The sequence below is a fragment of the Salvelinus alpinus genome, chromosome 2, assembly GCF_045679555.1.
Source record: "Salvelinus alpinus chromosome 2, SLU_Salpinus.1, whole genome shotgun sequence".
Classification (NCBI taxonomy): Eukaryota; Metazoa; Chordata; class Actinopteri; order Salmoniformes; family Salmonidae; genus Salvelinus; species Salvelinus alpinus.
This window is the reverse complement of record NC_092087.1, coordinates 814,892-834,676: the sequence shown is the minus strand read 5'-3', so window position 1 is coordinate 834,676 and position 19,785 is coordinate 814,892. Positions and strand designations below refer to the sequence as shown.

The 19,785-nt window shown below is 45.0% G+C and overlaps 1 protein-coding gene across 1 annotated transcript in view; it reads right to left on the bottom strand.

Moving 5' to 3' along the window:
• The window catches only part of stab1 (stabilin 1), a 336,738-nt gene that overhangs the window by 198,965 nt on the left and 117,988 nt on the right, over positions 1–19,785 (bottom strand). The window contains exon 7 of the mRNA XM_071364529.1: positions 9,323–9,513. Coding sequence (XP_071220630.1) covers positions 9,323–9,513 — 191 coding nt within the window. The remainder of the gene's footprint in view (positions 1–9,322; positions 9,514–19,785) is intronic.

Genomic DNA, 19,785 nt, shown 5'->3' with positions numbered 1-19,785 from the left:
ATAGAGCTGCTGTCTGACAAAATCACTATTTTAGTAGTTCTTCAAATCAAATAAGGCATATTTACATGACTGTTGAATACCAACTATCGATAAATGGATCATGTATTTTCAGTTAGAGATACCTTGTGAAGCAACTGCTACATCCTTCTCTAATCACTCCATCTCCAGGCAAGTACAAACGCAATAGATTATTGTCATTGTAGTCATTGAATTCAAAAAAATTTAGCCAACATTGGTCAATTCTTTTAAGAACAAAATAAAAGTAACTGACATTTTGGTTAAATCGCTCAGCACTAACAGACACACACTGACCCTGCTGGTATAGACACAGACTAACCCTGCTGGTATAGATACAGACTAACCCTGCTGGTATAGACACAGACTAACCCTGCTGGTATAGACACACAATAACCCTGCTGGTATAGATACAGACTAACCCTGCTGGTATAGACACACACTAACCCTGCTGGTATAGACACACACTAACCCTGCTGGTATAGACACAGATTAACCCTGCTGGTATAGACAGACTAACCCTGCTGGTATAGATACAGACTAACCCTGCTGGTATAGATACAGACTAACCCTGCTGGTATAGACAGATTAACCCTGCTGGTATAGACAGACTAACACTGCTGGTATAGATACAGACTAACCCTGCTGGTATAGACAGATTAACCCTGCTGGTATAGACACAGATTAACCCTGCTGGTATAGACACAGACTAACCCTGCTGGTATAGACACAGACTAACCCTGCTGGTATAGACACAGACTAACCCTGCTGGTATAGACAGACTAACCCTGCTGGTATAGATACAGACTAACCCTGCTGGTATAGACAGATTAACCCTGCTGGTATAGACACACAATAACCCTGCTGGTATAGACACAGATTAACCCTGCTGGTATAGACAGACTAACCCTGCTGGTATAGATACAGACTAACCCTGCTGGTATAGACAGATTAACCCTGCTGGTATAGACAGACTAACCCTGCTGGTATAGACACAGATTAACCTTGCTGGTATAGATACAGACTAACCCTGCTGGTATAGACACAGACTAACCCTGCTGGTATAGACACAGACTAACCCTGCTGGTATAGACACAGACTAACCCTGCTGGTATAGACACACACTAACCCTGCTGGTATAGACACAGACTGACCCTGCTGGTATAGACACACACTAACCCTGCTGGTATAGACATAGACTAACCCTGCTGGTATAGACACAGACTAACCCTGCTGGTATAGACACACAATAACCCTGCTGGTATAGATACAGACTAACCCTGCTGGTATAGACACAGACTAACCCTGCTGGTATAGACACAGACTAACCCTGCTGGTATAGACACAGATTAACCTTGCTGGTATAGATACAGACTGACCCTGCTGGTATAGATACAGACTAACCCTGCTGGTATAGACACAGACTAACCCTGCTGGTATAGACACACACTAACCCTGCTGGTATAGACACAGACTAACCCTGCTGGTATAGACACACACTAACCCTGCTGGTATAGACACACACTAACCCTGCTGGTATAGATACAGACTAACCCTGCTGGTATAGACACACACTAACCCTGCTGGTATAGACACAGACTAACCCTGCTGGTATAGAAACAGACTAACCCTGCTGGTATAGACACAGACTAACCCTGCTGGTATAGACACAGATTAACCTTGCTGGTATAGACACACACTAACCCTGCTGGTATAGACACACACTAACCCTGCTGGTATAGACACACAATAACCCTGCTGGTATAGACACACACTAACCCTGCTGGTATAGACACAGACTAACCCTGCTGGTATAGATACAGACTAACCCTGCTGGTATAGACAGACTAACCCTGCTAGTATAGACACACACTAACCCTGCTAGTATAGACACAGACTGACCCTGCTGGTATAGACACAGACTAACCCTGCTGGTATAGACAGACTAACCCTGCTAGTATAGACACACACTAACCCTGCTAGTATAGACACAGACTGACCCTGCTGGTATAGACACACACTAACCCTGCTGGTATAGACACAGACTAACCCTGCTGGTATAGACACAGATTAACCCTACTGGTATAGACACAGACTAACCCTGCTGGTATAGACACAGACTAACCCTGCTGGTATAGACAGACTAACCCTTCTGGTATAGAAACAGACTAACCCTGCTGGTATAGACACAGACTAACCCTGCTGGTATAGACACAGACTAACCCTGCTGGTATAGATACAGACTACCCCTGCTGGTATAGACACAGACTAACCCTGCTGGTATAGACAGACTAACCCTGCTGGTATAGAAACAGACTAACCCTGCTGGTATAGATACAGACTAACCCTGCTGGTATAGACAGACTAACCCTGCTGGTATAGACACAGACTAACCCTGCTGGTATAGACACAGACTAACCCTGCTGGTATAGACACAGACTAACCCTGCTGATATAGACACAGACTAACCCTGCTGGTATAGACACAGACTAACCCTGCTGGTATAGACACAGACTAACCCTGCTGGTATAGACACACAATAACCCTGCTGGTATAGACACACAATAACCCTGCTGGTATAGACACAGACTAACCCTGCTGGTATAGACACACAATAACCCTGCTGGTATAGACACACAATAACCTTGCTGGTATAGACACACACTAACCCTGCTGGTATAGACACACACTAACCCTGCTGGTATAGACACACAATAACCCTGCTGGTATAGACACAGACTAACCCTGCTGGTATAGACACACAATAACCCTGCTGGTATAGACACACAATAACCTTGCTGGTATAGACACGCACTAACCCTGCTGGTATAGACACACACTAACCCTGCTGGTATAGACACACAATAACCCTGCTGGTATAGACACACAATAACCCTGCTGGTATAGACACACACTAACCCTGCTGGTATAGACACAGACTAACCCTGCTAGTATAGATACAGACTAACCCTGCTGGTATAGACAGATTAACCCTGCTGGTATAGACAGACTAACCCTGCTGGTATAGACACAGATTAACCCTGCTGGTATAGATACAGACTAACCCTGCTGGTATAGACACAGACTAACCCTGCTGGTATAGACAGATTAACCCTGCTGGTATAGACAGACTAACCCTGCTGGTATAGACACAGATTAACCCTGCTGGTATAGACACAGACTAACCCTGCTGGTATAGACACAGACTAACCCTGCTGGTATAGACACACAATAACCCTGCTGGTATAGACACAGATTAACCCTGCTGGTATAGACAGACTAACCCTGCTGGTATAGATACAGACTAACCCTGCTGGTATAGACAGATTAACCCTGCTGGTATAGACAGACTAACCCTGCTGGTATAGACACAGATTAACCCTGCTGGTATAGATACAGACTAACCCTGCTGGTATAGACACAGACTAACCCTGCTGGTATAGACACACACTAACCCTGCTGGTATAGACACAGACTAACCCTGCTGGTATAGATACAGACTAACCCTGCTGGTATAGACACAGACTAACCCTGCTGGTATAGATACAGACTAACCCTGCTGGTATAGACAGACTAACCCTGCTGGTATAGACACAGACTAACCCTGCTGGTATTGACACAGACTAACCCTGCTGGTATAGACACAGACTAACCCTGCTGGTATAGACAGACTCACCCTGCTGGTATAGACACACAATAACCCTGCTGGCATAGAAACAGACTAACCCTGCTGGTATAGACACACAATAACCCTGCTGGTATAGATACAGACTAACCCTGCTGGTATAGACACACACTAACCCTGCTGGTATAGACACACACTAACCCTGCTGGTATAGACACACCATAACCCTGCTTGTACTGTATAGACACAGACTAACCCTGCTGGTATAGATACAGACTAACCCTGCTGGTATAGACACAGACTGACCCTGCTGGTATAGACAGACTAACCCTGCTGGTATAGACACACACTAACCCTGCTGGTATAGATACAGACTAACCCTGCTGGTATAGACAGACTAACCCTGCTGGTATAGACAGACTAACCCTGCTGGTATAGACACACACTAACCCTGCTGGTATAGACAGACTAACCCTGCTGGTATAGACACACACTAGCCCTGCTGGTATAGACACAGACTAACCCTGCTGGTATAGACACAGACTAACCCTGCTGGTATAGATACAGACTAACCCTGCTGGTATAGATACAGACTAACCCTGCTGGTATAGATACACACTGACCCTGCTGGTATAGACACAGACTAACCCTGCTGGTATAGACACACACTAACCCTGCTGGTATAGACACACACTTACCCTGCTGGTATAGACACACACTAACCCTGCTGGTATAGACACAGACTAACCCTGCTGGTATAGACACAGACTAACCTTGCTGGTATTGACACAGACGACTAACCCTGCTGGTATAGACACACACTGACCCTGCTGGTATAGACACACAATAACCCTGCTGGCATAGAAACAGACTAACCCTGCTGGTATAGACACACAATAACCCTGCTGGTATAGATACAGACTAACCCTGCTGGTATAGACACACATTAACCCTGCTTGTACTGTATAGACACACAATAACCCTGCTGGTATAGATACAGACTAACCCTGCTGGTATAGACACACACTAACCCTGCTTGTACTGTATAGACACACAATAACCCTGCTGGTATAGACACAGACTAACCCTGCTGGTATAGATACAGACTAACCTTGCTGGTATAGACAGACTAACCCTGCTGGTATAGACAGACTAACCCTGCTGGTATAGACACACACTAACCCTGCTGGTATAGACAGACTAACCCTGCTGGTATAGACAGACTAACCCTGCTGGTATAGACACAGACTAACCCTGCTGGTATAGACACAGACTAACCCTGCTGGTATAGACACAGACTAACCCTGCTGGTATAGATACAGACTAACCCTGCTGGTATAGACACACACTGACCCTGCTGGTATAGACACAGACTAACCCTGCTGGTATAGACACACACTTACCCTGCTGGTATAGACACACACTTACCCTGCTGGTATAGACACACACTAACCCTGCTGGTATAGACACAGACTAACCCTGCTGGTATAGACACAGACTCACCTTGCTGGTATAGACACACACTTACCCTGCTGGTATAGACACACACTTACCCTGCTGGTATAGACACACACTAACCCTGCTGGTATAGACACAGACTAACCCTGTTGGTATAGATACAGACTTACCCTGCTGGTATAGACACACACTTACCCTGCTGGTATAGACACACACTTACCCTGCTGGTATAGATACAGACTAACCCTGCTGGTATAGACACACACTTACCCTGCTGGTATAGACACACACTTACCCTGCTGGTATAGATACAGACTAACCCTGCTGGTATAGACACACACTGACCCTGCTGGTATAGACACAGACTAACCCTGCTGGTATAGACACACACTTACCCTGCTGGTATAGACACACACTTACCCTGCTGGTATACACAGACTAACCCTGCTGGTGTAGACACAGCCTTACCCTGCTGGTATAGGCAGACTAACCCTGCTGCTATAGACACACAATAACCCTGCTGGTATAGAAACAGACTAACCCTGCTGGTATAGACACAGACTAACCCTGCTGGTATAGACACAGATTGACCCTGCTGGTATAGGCAGACTAACCCTGCTGGTATAGACACACAATAACCCTGCTGGTATAGAAACAGACTAACCCTGCTGGTATAGACACAGACTAACAATGCTGGTATAGACACAGACTAACCCTGCTGGTATAGACACAGATTGACCCTGCTGGTATAGACACAGACTAACCCTGCTGGTATAGACAGACTAACCCTGCTGGTATAGACAGACTAACCCTGCTGGTATAGACAGACTAACCCTGCTGGTATAGACACAGACTAACCCTGCTGGTATAGACACAGACTAACCCTGCTGATATAGACACACACTAACCCTGCTGGTATAGACAGACTAACCCTGCTGGTATAGACACACACTGACCCTGCTGGTATAGACACACACTAACCCTGCTGGTATAGACAGACTAACCCTGCTGGTATAGACACACACTGACCCTGCTGGTATAGACACACACGGACCCTGCTGGTATAGATACAGACTAACCCTGCTGGTATAGACACAGACTAACCCTGCTGGTATAGACAGACTAACCCTGCTGGTATAGACACACAATAACCCTGCTGGTATAGAAACAGACTAACCCTGCTGGTATAGACACAGACTAACCCTGCTGGTATAGACACACACTAACCCTGCTGGTATAGACACACACTTACCCTGCTGGTATAGACACAGATTAACCCTGCTGGTATAGACACAGACTAACCCTGCTGGTATACACAGACTAACCCTGCTGGTATAGACACACACTAACCCTGCTGGTATAGACACAGACTAACCCTGCTGGTATAGACACACACTAACCCTGCTGGTATAGACACAGATTGACCCTGCTGGTATAGACACAGACTAACCCTGCTGGTATAGACAGACTAACCCTGCTGGTATAGACAGACTAACCCTGCTGGTATAGACACACACGGACCCTGCTGGTATAGACACAGACTAACCCTGCTGGTATAGACACAGACTAACCCTGCTGGTATAGACAGACTAACCCTGCTGGTATAGACACACACTGACCCTGCTGGTAGAGACACACACGGACCCTGCTGGTATAGACACAGACTAACCCTGCTGGTATAGACACAGACTAACCCTGCTGATATAGACACAGACTAACCCTGCTGGTATAGACACACACTGACCCTGCTGGTATAGATACAGACTAACCCTGCTGGTATAGACACAGACTAACCCTGCTGGTATAGACACACAATAACCCTGCTGGTATAGATACAGACTAACCCTGCTGGTATAGACAGACTAACCCTGCTGGTATAGACACAGATTAACCCTGCTGGTATAGATACAGACTAACCCTGCTGGTATAGACACACACTGACCCTGCTGGTATAGACACACACTAACCCTGCTGGTATAGACAGACTAACCCTGCTGGTATAGACACACAATAACCCTGCTGGTATAGAAACAGACTAACCCTGCTGGTATAGACACACACTAACCCTGCTGGTATAGACACAGACTAACCCTGCTGGTATAGACACAGACTAACCCTGCTGGTATAGACACACACTAACCCTGCTGGTATAGACACACACTAACCCTGCTGGTATAGACACACAATAACCCTGCTGATATAGACACAGACTGACCCTGCTGGTATAGACACACAATAACCCTGCTGGTATAGACACAGATTAACCCTGCTGGTATAGACACAGACTAACCCTGCTGGTATAGACAGACTAACCCTGCTGGTATAGACACAGACTCACCTTGCTGGTATAGACACAGACTAACCCTGCTGGTATAGACACAGACTAACCCTGCTGGTATAGACACAGATTAACCCTGCTGGTATAGACACACACTGACCCTGCTGGTATAGACAGACTAACCCTGCTGGTATAGACACAGACTCACCTTGCTGGTATAGACACAGACTAACCCTGCTGGTATAGACACAGACTAACCCTGCTGGTATAGACACAGACTAACCCTGCTGGTATAGATACAGACTAACCCTGCTGGTATAGACACAGACTAACCCTGCTGGTATAGACACAGACTAACCCTGCTGGTATAGACACACACTAACCCTGCTGGTATAGACACAGACTAACCCTGCTGGTATAGACACACACTAACCCTGCTGGTATAGACACAGACTCACCCTGCTGGTATAGACACAGATTAACCCTGCTGGTATAGACACAGATTAACCCTGCTGGTATAGACACAGACTCACCTTGCTGGTATAGACACAGATTAACCCTGCTGGTATAGACACACACTAACCCTGCTGGTATAGATACAGACTAACCCTGCTGGTATAGACACAGACTAACCCTGCTGGTATAGACACACACTGACCCTGCTGGTATAGACACACACTGACCCTGCTGGTATAGACAAACACTAACCCTGCTGGTATAGACACACAATAACCCTGCTGATATAGACACAGACTGACCCTGCTGGTATAGACACACAATAACCCTGCTGATATAGACACAGACTGACCCTGCTGGTATAGACACAGACTAACCCTGCTGGTATAGACACACACTAACCCTGCTGGTATAGACACACACTGACCCTGCTGGTATAGACACACACTGACCCTGCTGGTATAGACACACACTAACCCTGCTGGTATAGACACACAATAACCCTGCTGATATAGACACAGACTGACCCTGCTGGTATAGACACACACTAACCCTGCTGGTATAGACACACAATAACCCTGCTGATATAGACACAGACTAACCCTGCTGGTATAGACACACACTGACTCTGCTGGTATAGACACACACTGACCCTGCTGGTATAGACACACTAACCCTGCTGGTATAGACACACACTAACCCTGCTGGTATAGATACAGACTAACCCTGCTGGTATAGACACAGACTAACCCTGCTGGTATAGACACACACTAACCCTGCTGGTATAGACAGACTAACCCTGCTGGTATAGACACACTAACCCTGCTGGTATAGACACACAATAACCCTGCTGATATAGACACAGACTGACCCTGCTGGTATAGACACACACTAACCCTGCTGGTATAGACACACACTGACCCTGCTGGTATAGACACACTAACCCTGCTGGTATAGACACACACTAACCCTGCTGGTATAGACACACACTGACTCTGCTGGTATAGACACACACTGACCCTGCTGGTATAGACACACTAACCCTGCTGGTATAGACACACACTAACCCTGCTGGTATAGATACAGACTAACCCTGCTGGTATAGACACACACTGACTCTGCTGGTATAGACACAGACTAACCCTGCTGGTATAGACACAGACTAACCCTGCTGGTATAGACACACACTGACTCTGCTGGTATAGACACACACTGACCCTGCTGGTATAGACACACTAACCCTGCTGGTATAGACACACACTAACCCTGCTGGTATAGATACAGACTAACCCTGCTGGTATAGACACAGACTAACCCTGCTGGTATAGACACAGACTAACCCTGCTGGTATAGACACAGACTAACCCTGCTGGTATAGACACAGACTAACCCTGCTGGTATAGACACAGACTAACCCTGCTGGTATAGACACACACTAACCCTGCTGGTATAGACACAGACTAACCCTGCTGTTATAGACACAGACTCACCTTGCCAGGGCTGGTATAGACACAGACGGCGGAATTGCGAGGACAGCCTCCGTTGTCCTCATCGCATGGGTTGATGGGAACACACATCCGGCCATCCCCCTTGTAACCTGCCTTACACTGGCACTGGAACAACCGCCCCCCCAGCCAAGAACAGTCCGCATTCACATCACACTGCTTAGCTGAACAAACACCTGGGAAATAAATAAATAAACAAATAACAAATAACATAAAATGTTTAATTATGGAATGGAATAGAAGAGAGTAAATCAGAGGGGAGCACAGCAAAGCAGAATACAGTAGAACAGAATAGAAGAGAATGTCATAAAACAGAATAGAGCAGAATAAAACAAAATAAAACAGAACAAAACAGAGCAGAATAGAATAAAACAGAATAGAATAGAACAGAATAGAACAGAGCAGAATAGAATAGAATAGAACAGAGCAGAATAGAATAAAACAGAATAGAATAGAACAGAATAGAATAGAACAGAATAGAATAGAACATAATAGAACAGAGCAGAATAGAACAGAGCAGAATAGAATAGAACAGAGCAGAGCAGAATAGAACAGAATAGAATAGAACAGAGCAGAATAGAACAGAATAGAACAGAGCAGAAGAATAGAATAGAATAGAACAGAACAGAGCAGAATAGAATAGAACATAATAGAATAGAACAGAGCAGAATAGAATAGAACAGAATAGAACAGAGCAGAATAGAACAGAGCAGAATAGAACAGAGCAGAATAGAACAGAGCAGAATAGAATAGAACATAATAGAATAGAACAGAACAGAATAGAATAGAACAGAATAGAACAGAGCAGAATAGAACAGAGCAGAATAGAACAGAGCAGAATAGAATAGAACAGAACAGAATAGAATAGAACAGAATAGAACAGAGCAGAATAGAATAGAATAGAACAGATCAGAACAGAGCAGAATAGAACAGAGCAGAATAGAATAGAACAGAGCAGAATAGAACAGAGCAGAATAGAACAGAGCAGAATAGAAACGAACAGAGCAGAATAGAACAGAGCAGAATAGAATAGAACATAATAGAACAGAGCAGAATAGAACAGAACATAATAGAATAGAACATAATAGAATAGAACATAATAGAACAGAGCAGAATAGAGCAGAGCAGAATAGAATAGAACACAGCAGAATATAATAGAACAGAATAGAACAGAGGAGAATAGAACAGAACATAATAGAATAGAACATAATAGAATAGAACATAATAGAACAGAGCAGAATAGAGCAGAGCAGAATAGAATAGAACATAATAGAATATAACAGAGCAGAATAGAATAAAACAGAATAGAACAGAGCAGAATAGAACAGAGCAGAATAGAATAGAATAGAACAGAATAGAACAGAGCAGAATAGAATAGAACATAATAGAACAGAGCAGAATAGAACAGAACATAATAGAATAGAACATAATTGAATAGAACATAATAGAACAGAGCAGAATAGAACAGAGCAGAATAGAACAGAGCAGAATAGAATAGAACAGAGCAGAGCAGAATAGAACAGAGCAGAATAGAACAGAGCAGAATAGAATAGAACATAATAGAACAGAGCAGAATAGAACAGAGCAAAATAGAACAGAGCAGAATAGAACAGAGCAGAATAGAACAGAGCAGAATAGAACAGAGCAGAATAGAATAGAACATAATAGAATAGAGCAGAATAGAACAGAGCAGAATAGAACAGAACAGAGCAGAGCAGAATAGAACAGAACAGAATAGAACATAATAGAACAGAGCAGAATAGAACAGAGCAGAATAGAACAGAGCAGAATAGAACAGAACAGAATAGAATAGAACAGAGCAGAGCAGAATAGAACAGAATGGAATAGAACACAATAGAATAGAAAAGAACATAATAGAACACAATATAATAGAAAATAACAGAATAGAACAGAACAGAGCAGAATAGAACAGAATAGAACAGAACAAAGCAGAATAGAACAGAATAGAATAAAGCAGAATAGAACAGAATAGATTATAGCAGAATAGAACAGAACAGAGCAGAATATAACGGAATAGAAAAGAGCAGAATAGAATAGAACAGAGCAGAGCCGAATAGAACAGAATAGATTAGAGCAGAATAGAATAGAACAGAGCAGAATAGAATAGAACAGACTAGATTAGAGCAGAATAGAACAGAACAGAGCAGAATAGAATAGAACAGAATAGAACAGAGCAGAATAGAATAGTATAGAATAGAATAGAACAGAACAGAACAGAGCAGAATAGAACAGAACAGAATAGAATAGTATAGAATATAATAGAACAGAACAGAACAGAGCAGAATAGAACAGAGCAGAACAGAATAGAATAGTATAGAATATAATAGAACAGAACAGAACAGAGCAGAATAGAACAGAGCAGAATAGAACAGAGCAGAATAGAATAGTATAGAATATAATAGAACAGAACAGAACAGAGCAGAATAGAACAGAGCAGAATAGAATAGAACAGAATAGAATAGAACAGATCAGAGCAGAATAGAATAGAACAGATCAGAACAGAATAGAACAGAATAGAACAGAGCAGAATAGAACAGAACAGAGCAGAATAGAACAGAACAGAGCAGAATAGAACAGATCAGAACAGAGCAGAATAGAACAGATCAGAACAGAATAGAACAGATCAGAACAGAATAGAACAGAATAGAACAGAGCAGAATAGAACAGAACAGAGCAGAATAGAACAGATCAGAACAGAGCAGAATAGAACAGATCAGAACAGAATAGAACAGATCAGAACAGAATAGAACAGAGCAGAACAGATCAGAACAGAATAGAACAGATCAGAACAGAACAGAACAGAGCAGAATAGAACAGAACAGAATAGAACAGATCAGAACAGAGCAGAACAGAATAGAACAGAGCAGAATAGAACAGAACAGAGCAGAATAGAACAGATCAGAACAGAATAGAACAGAATAGAACAGAGCAGAACAGAACAGAACAGAATAGAACAGATCAGAACAGAGCAGAATAGAACAGAACACAACAGGATAGAACAGATCAGAATAGAACAGAACACAACAGGATAGAACAGAGCACAAATGAACACAATAGAACAGAATAGAACAGAATAGAACAGATCAGAACAGAGCAGAATAGAACAGAACACAACAGGATAGAACAGAGCACAAATGAACACAATAGAACAGAGCAGAATAGAATGTTATATAATAATTTGGCTTCCAAGTTTAAGGTGAATAAGTTAAATAGAAAACATTGACCTAAATAACAATGAAGAATAAGGCTAAAATGTCTTCAACGCTCGTCAATGTAATAGTGAAATCACATGTTACTTCGTCTACACAGCATGCATAGTAAGACCAGTGACAACAGGTCTGGTGGGGGATTGCGGACTTCCTGCTTATGTAACCGGTGTGAAATGGCTAGCTAGTTAACGGGGTGCGCTCTAATAGCGTTTCAATCGGTGAAGTCACTCACTCTGAGACCTTGAAGTAGTTGTTCCCCATTGCTCTGCAAGGGTAACGATGCTTCGTGGGGGACAGTTGTTGATGTGTGCAGAGGGTCCCTGGTTCGAGCCCAGGTAGGGGTGAGAAGAGGGACGGAAGCTACACTGTTACACATATTTCTTTGTGGGAGAGATCTTTGTGGGCTGTACTCAGCCTTGTCTCAGGATTGTAAGTTGGTGGTTGAAGATATCCCTCTAGTGGTGTGGGGGCTGTGCTTTGGCAAAGTGGGTGGGGTTATATCCTGCCTGTTTGGCCCTGTCCGGGGGTATCGTCGGATGGGGCCACAGTGTCTCCCGACCCCTCCTGTCTCAGCCTCTAGTATTTATGCTGTATTAGTTTATGTGTCGGGGGGCTAAGGTCAGTCTGTTATATCTGGAGTATTTCTCCTGTCTTATCCGGTGTCCTGTGTGAATTTAAGTATGCTCTCTCTAATTCTTTCTTTCTCTCTTTCTTTCTCTCTTTCTCTCGGAGGACCTGAGCCCTAGGACCATGCCTCAGGACTACCTGGCATGATGACTCTTTGTTGTCTCCAGCCCACCTGGCCATGTTGCTGCTCCAGTTTCAACTGTTCTGCCTGCGGCTATGGAACCCTGACCTGTTCACCGGACGTGCTACCTGTCCCATCTGCTGTTTTCAACTCTCTAGAGACAGCAGGAGCGGTAGAGATACTCTCAATGATCGGCTATGAAAAGCCAACTGACATTTACTCCCGAGGTGCTGACCTGTTGCACCCTCGACAACCACTCTGATTATTATTATTTGACCATGCTGGTCATTTATGAACATTTGAACATCTTGGCCATGTTCTGTTATAATCTCCACCCGGCACAGTCAGAAGAGGACTGGCCACCCCTCATAGCCTGGTTCCTCTCTAGGTTTCTTCCTAGGTTTTGGCCTTTCTAGGGAGTTTTTCCTAGCCACCGTGCTTCTACACCTGCATTGCTTGCTGTTTGGGGTTTTAGGCTGGGTTTCTGTACAGCACTTTGAGATATCAGCTGATGTAAGAAGGGTTTTATAAATACATTTGATTTGATTTATTTCCTCCTGTTCCGGGAACCTTCAAAGTGTCATTTCTTGAAAACCTATGAATTTTGGGAAAGAGTAGAATTGTGTAACCCTAGTGATATCTATGATCTCTGTTACCTGAGCAACGGTCTCCAGTCTTGTGAAACCCAGGAAGACATTGACACACGGCGTTCTCTACCACTCCTTTACAGTGGGAGTAGGCACTGCAGTTCTTACAGGCAGCAGAGACTGGAGGAAACACAATACACATCATCAGTAGACACCAACCTACTGAAGTACCTTTCACTAAATGAGATCACTAAATGAGATCACTAAATGTGATCACTAAATGAGATCACTAAATGAGATCACTAAATGAGATCACAAAATGTGATCACTAAATGAGATCACTAAATGTGATCACTAAATGAGATCACTAAATGAGATCGTTAAATGAGATCACTAAATGAGATCACTAAATTAGATCGTTAAATGAGATCACTAAATGTGATCGCTAAATGAGATCGCTAAATGAGATCGCTAAATGAGATCGTTAAATGAGATCACTAAATGAGATCACTAAATTAGATCACTAAATGTGATCACTAAATGTGATCACTAAATGTGATCACTAAATGAGATCACTAAATGAGATCACTAAATGAGATCATTAAATGAGATCGTTAAATGAGATCACTAAATGAGATCGTTAAATGAGATCACTAAATGCGATCACAAAATTAGATCGTTAAATGAGATCACTAAATGTGATCACTAAATGAGATCGCTAAATGAGATCGCTAAATGAGATCGTTAAATGAGATCACTAAATGAGATCACTAAATGAGATCACTAAACGTGATCACTAAATGAGATCACTACATTTACATTACATTTAAGTCATTTAGCAGACGCTCTTATCCAGAGCGAAATCACTAAATGAGATCGTTAAATGAGATCACTAAATGAGATCACTAAATGAGATCACTAAATGAGATCACTAAATGAGATCACTAAATGAGATCATTAAATGAGATCACTAAATGAGAACAAGATGACAATCATCAAACAATTTATTTTATTTTTTGAAAGCTTGTCTGGTCCAGAACAAGGTGAAAACTGGGTTTCCCTTTTTAAAAAATACATGAATTTCACATGTGAAATGTTCCAACAGTTTTTATGTGATCTTATTTGAAGTCAATGTGACAACATGTAAAACAACATGTGATAACATGAAACTACATATGTGAAAAAACGTGAGGTGTTCCAAAAACACGGGAGTTCTTCCAAAAACACGGGAGGTCTTCCAAAAACACGGGAGGTCTTCCAAAAACACGTGAGTTCTTCCAAAAACACATGAGTTCTTCCAAAAACACGTGAGGTGTTCCAAAAACACGTGAGGTGTTCCAAAAACACGTGAGTTCTTCCAAAAAAGCACATTTACATGTGAAATCATGTCTTTTTTTTGTAAGGGTCAATATCAATGGACTATATCTGGGCTGCATCACAAATGGCATTCTATTCCCTACATAGTGCACTACTATGGCACCCTATTCCCTACACAGTGCACTACTTTTTATTAGGACCCATAGAGCTCTGGCCAAAATAAGTGGACTATTTAGGGGATAGGGTGTTATTTGGGGCACAAGCCCAATTCATGTATCTGGTGTAAAGGAGGGCGGGGTTACCTTGATCACACCTGGGCCCAGTGTACGGAGGCTGGCAGTAGCACTCTCCGTTCCCATCGGGACCGCTGTTACACTCTCCATTCACACAGCCACACTCTGGACAACACAACAAAACAACAATGACAACGTTAGCTGACAGGTTAGAATATTCATGGAGGGATAGAGAGGGGAATGTCCATTTCATCCCTTTGTGCCAGAGAGAACTTAGGGTTCTGCAAACAAAACCTGAGTACACACAGGATCATACAGTTCTGCCCTATACAACTCAGTATAAAAGTCAGCTCCCGCATCTCCCCCAACACAGAGGTCACCCGCCCATCCGACAGCCGTAGACAATACATACCCTTGGCTTCACCGCTCTGTCTTTCCAAACCAAAGAAGAAGGAGCTGGGAGCATCCATCTCATTGAGCCAGCCTCTGCTACACCACCATCTATAGCATGACGAGACCCAGCCTCATCTACACCACCAGCAAGACTAGACCCAGTCTCATCTACACCACCATCTATAGTTTGACGAGACCCAGCCTCAGCTACACCACCATCTATAGCATGACTAGACCCAGCCTCATCTACACCACCATCTATAGCTTGACTAGGCCCAGCCTCATCTACACCACCATCTATAGCATGACTAGACCCAGCCTCATCTACACCACCATCTATGACATGACTAGACCCAGCCTCATCTACACCACCACCTCTAGCATGACTAGACCCAGCCTCAGCTACACCAGCAGCATGACTAGACCCAGCCTCATCTACACGACCAGCAAGACGAGACCCAGCCTCATCTACACCACCAGCATGACGAGACCCAGCCTCATCTACACGACCAGCATAACGAGACCCAGTCTCAGCTACACCACCAACATGACGAGACCCAGCCTCATCTACACCACCAGCATGACTAGACCCAGCCTCAGCTACACCACCATCGATAGCATGACTAGACCCAGCCTCATCTACACCACCATCTATAGCTTGACTAGGCCCAGCCTCATCTACACCACCATCTATAGCATGACTAGACCCAGCCTCATCTACACCACCATCTATGACATGTCTAGACCCAGCCTCATCTACACCACCAGCATGACGAGACCCAGCCTCATCTACACGACCAGCATAACGAGACCCAGTCTCAGCTACACCACCAACATGACGAGACCCAGCCTCATCTACACCACCAGTATGACTAGACCCAGTCTCATCTACACCACCATCTATAGCCAGACGAGACCCAGTCTCATCTACACCACCAGCATGACTAGGCCCAGCCTCATCTACACCACCATTTATAGCATGACTAGACCCAGCCTCATCTACACCACCATCTATAGCATGACTAGACCCAGCCTCATCTACACCACCATCTATAGCATGACTAGACCCAGCCTCATCTACACCACCATCTATAGCATGACTAGACCCAGCCTCAGCTACACCACCATCTATAACCTGACTAGACCCAGGCTCAGCTACACCACCATCTATAACCTGACTAGACCCAGCCTCAGCTACACCACCATCTATAGCATGACGAGACCCAGCCTCATCTACACCACCATCTATAGCATGACTAGGCCCAGCCTCAGCTACACCACCAGCATGACGAGACCCAGCCTCATCCACACCACCATCTATAGCATGACGAGACCCAGCCTCATCTACACCACCATCTATAGCATGACTAGACCCAGCCTCAGCTACACCACCATCTATAGCATGACTAGACCCAGCCTCATCTACACCACCATCTATAGCATGACGAGACCCAGCCTCATCTACACCACCATCTATAGCATGACTAGACCCAGCCTCATCTACACCACCAGCATGACTAGACCCAGCCTCATCTACACGACCAGCAAGACGAGACCCAGCCTCATCTACACGACCAGCATGACGAGACCCAGCCTCATCTACATGACCAGCATAACGAGACCCAGTCTCAGCTACACCACCAGCATGACGAGACCCAGCCTCATCTACACCACCAGCATGATGAGACCCAGCCTCAGCTACAACACCATCTATAGCATGACGAGACCCAGCCTCATCTACACCACCAGCATGACTAGACCCAGCCTCATCTACACGACCAGCAAGACGAGACCCAGCCTCATCTAAACCACCAGCATGACGAGACCCAGCCTCATCTACATGACCAGCATAACGAGACCCAGTCTCAGCTACACCACCAGCATGACGAGACCCAGCCTCATCTACACCACCAGCATGATGAGACCCAGCCTCAGCTACACCACCATCTATAGCATGACGAGACCCAGCCTCATCTACACCACCATCTATAACATGACTAGACCCAGCCTCATCTACACCACCATGTATAGCATGACGAGACCCAGCCTCATCTACACCACCATCTATAGCATGACTAGACCCACTCTCATCTACACCACCATCTATAACATGACGAGACCCAGCCTCATATACACCACCATCTATAGCATGACGAGACCCAGCCTCAGCTACACCACCATCTATAGCATGACTAGACCCACTCTCATCTACACCACCATCTATAGCATGACTAGACCCAGCCTCATCTACACCACCAGCATGACGAGACCCAGTCCCAGCTACACCACCATCTATAGCATGACTAGGCCCAGCCTCTGCTACACCACCAGCATGACTAGGCCCAGCCTCATCTACACCACCATCTATAGCATGACTAGACCCAGTCTCATCTACACCACCATCTATAGCATGACGAGACCCAGCCTCAGCTACACCACCATCTATAACATGACTAGACCCAGCCTCAGCTACACCACCATCTATAGCATGACTAGACCCAGCCTCATCTACACCACCAGCATGACTGGACCCAGCCACAGCTACACCACCATCTATAGCATGACGAGACCCAGCCTCATCTACACCACCATCTATAGCATGACCAGGCCCAGCCTCAGCTACACCACCAGCATACCGAGACCCAGCCTCATCTACACCACCATCTATAGCATGACGAGACCCAGCCTCATCTACACCACCATCTATAGCATGCCTAGACCCAGCCTTAGCTACACCACCATCTATAGCATGACTAGACCCAGCCTCATCTACACCACCATCTATAGCATGACGAGACCCAGCCTCATCTACACCACCATCTATAGCATGACTAGACCCAGCCTCATCTACACCACCAGCATGACTAGACCCAGCCTCATCTACACCACCAGCAAGACGAGACCCAGCCTCATCTACACCACCAGCATGACGAGTCCCAGCCTCATCTACATGACCAGCATAACGAGACCCAGTCTCAGCTACACCACCAGCATGACGAGACCCAGCCTCATCTACACCACCAGCATGATGAGACCCAGCCTCAGCTACACCACCATCTATAGCATGACGAGACCCAGCCTCATCTACACCACCATCATGACTAGACCCAGCCTCATCTACACGACCAGCAAGACGAGACCCAGCCTCATCTACACCACCAGCATGACTAGGCCCAGCCTCATCTACACCACCATCTATAGCATGACTAGACCCAGCCTCATCTACACCACCATCTATAGCATGGCTAGAACCAGCCTCATCTACACCACCATCTATAGCATGACTAGACCCAGCCTCAGCTACACCACCATCTATAATCTGACTAGGCCCAGCCTCAGCTACACCACCATCTATAACCTGACTAGGCCCAGCCTCAGCTACACCACCATCTATAGCATGACTAGACCCAGCCTCAGCTACACCACCATCTATAATCTGACTAGGCCCAGCCTCAGCTACACCACCATCTATAACCTGACTAGGCCCAGCCTCATCTACACCACCATCTATAGCATGACTAGACCCAGCCTCAGCTACACCACCATCTATAACCTGAATAGAACCAGCCTCATCTACACCACCATCTATAACCTGACTAGACCCAGCCTCATCTACACCACCATCTATAGCATGACGAGACCCAGCCTCAGCTACACCACCATCTATAGCATGACTAGACCCAGCCTCATCTACACCACCATCTATAGCATGACTAGACCCAGCCTCAGCTACACCACCATCTATAACCTGAATAGAACCAGCCTCATCTACACCACCATCTATAACCTGACTAGACCCAGCCTCATCTACACCACCATCTATAGCATGACGAGACCCAGCCTCAGCTACACCACCATCTATAGCATGACTAGACCCAGCCTCATCTACACCACCATCTATAGCATGACTAGACCCAGCCTCATCTACACCACCATCTAT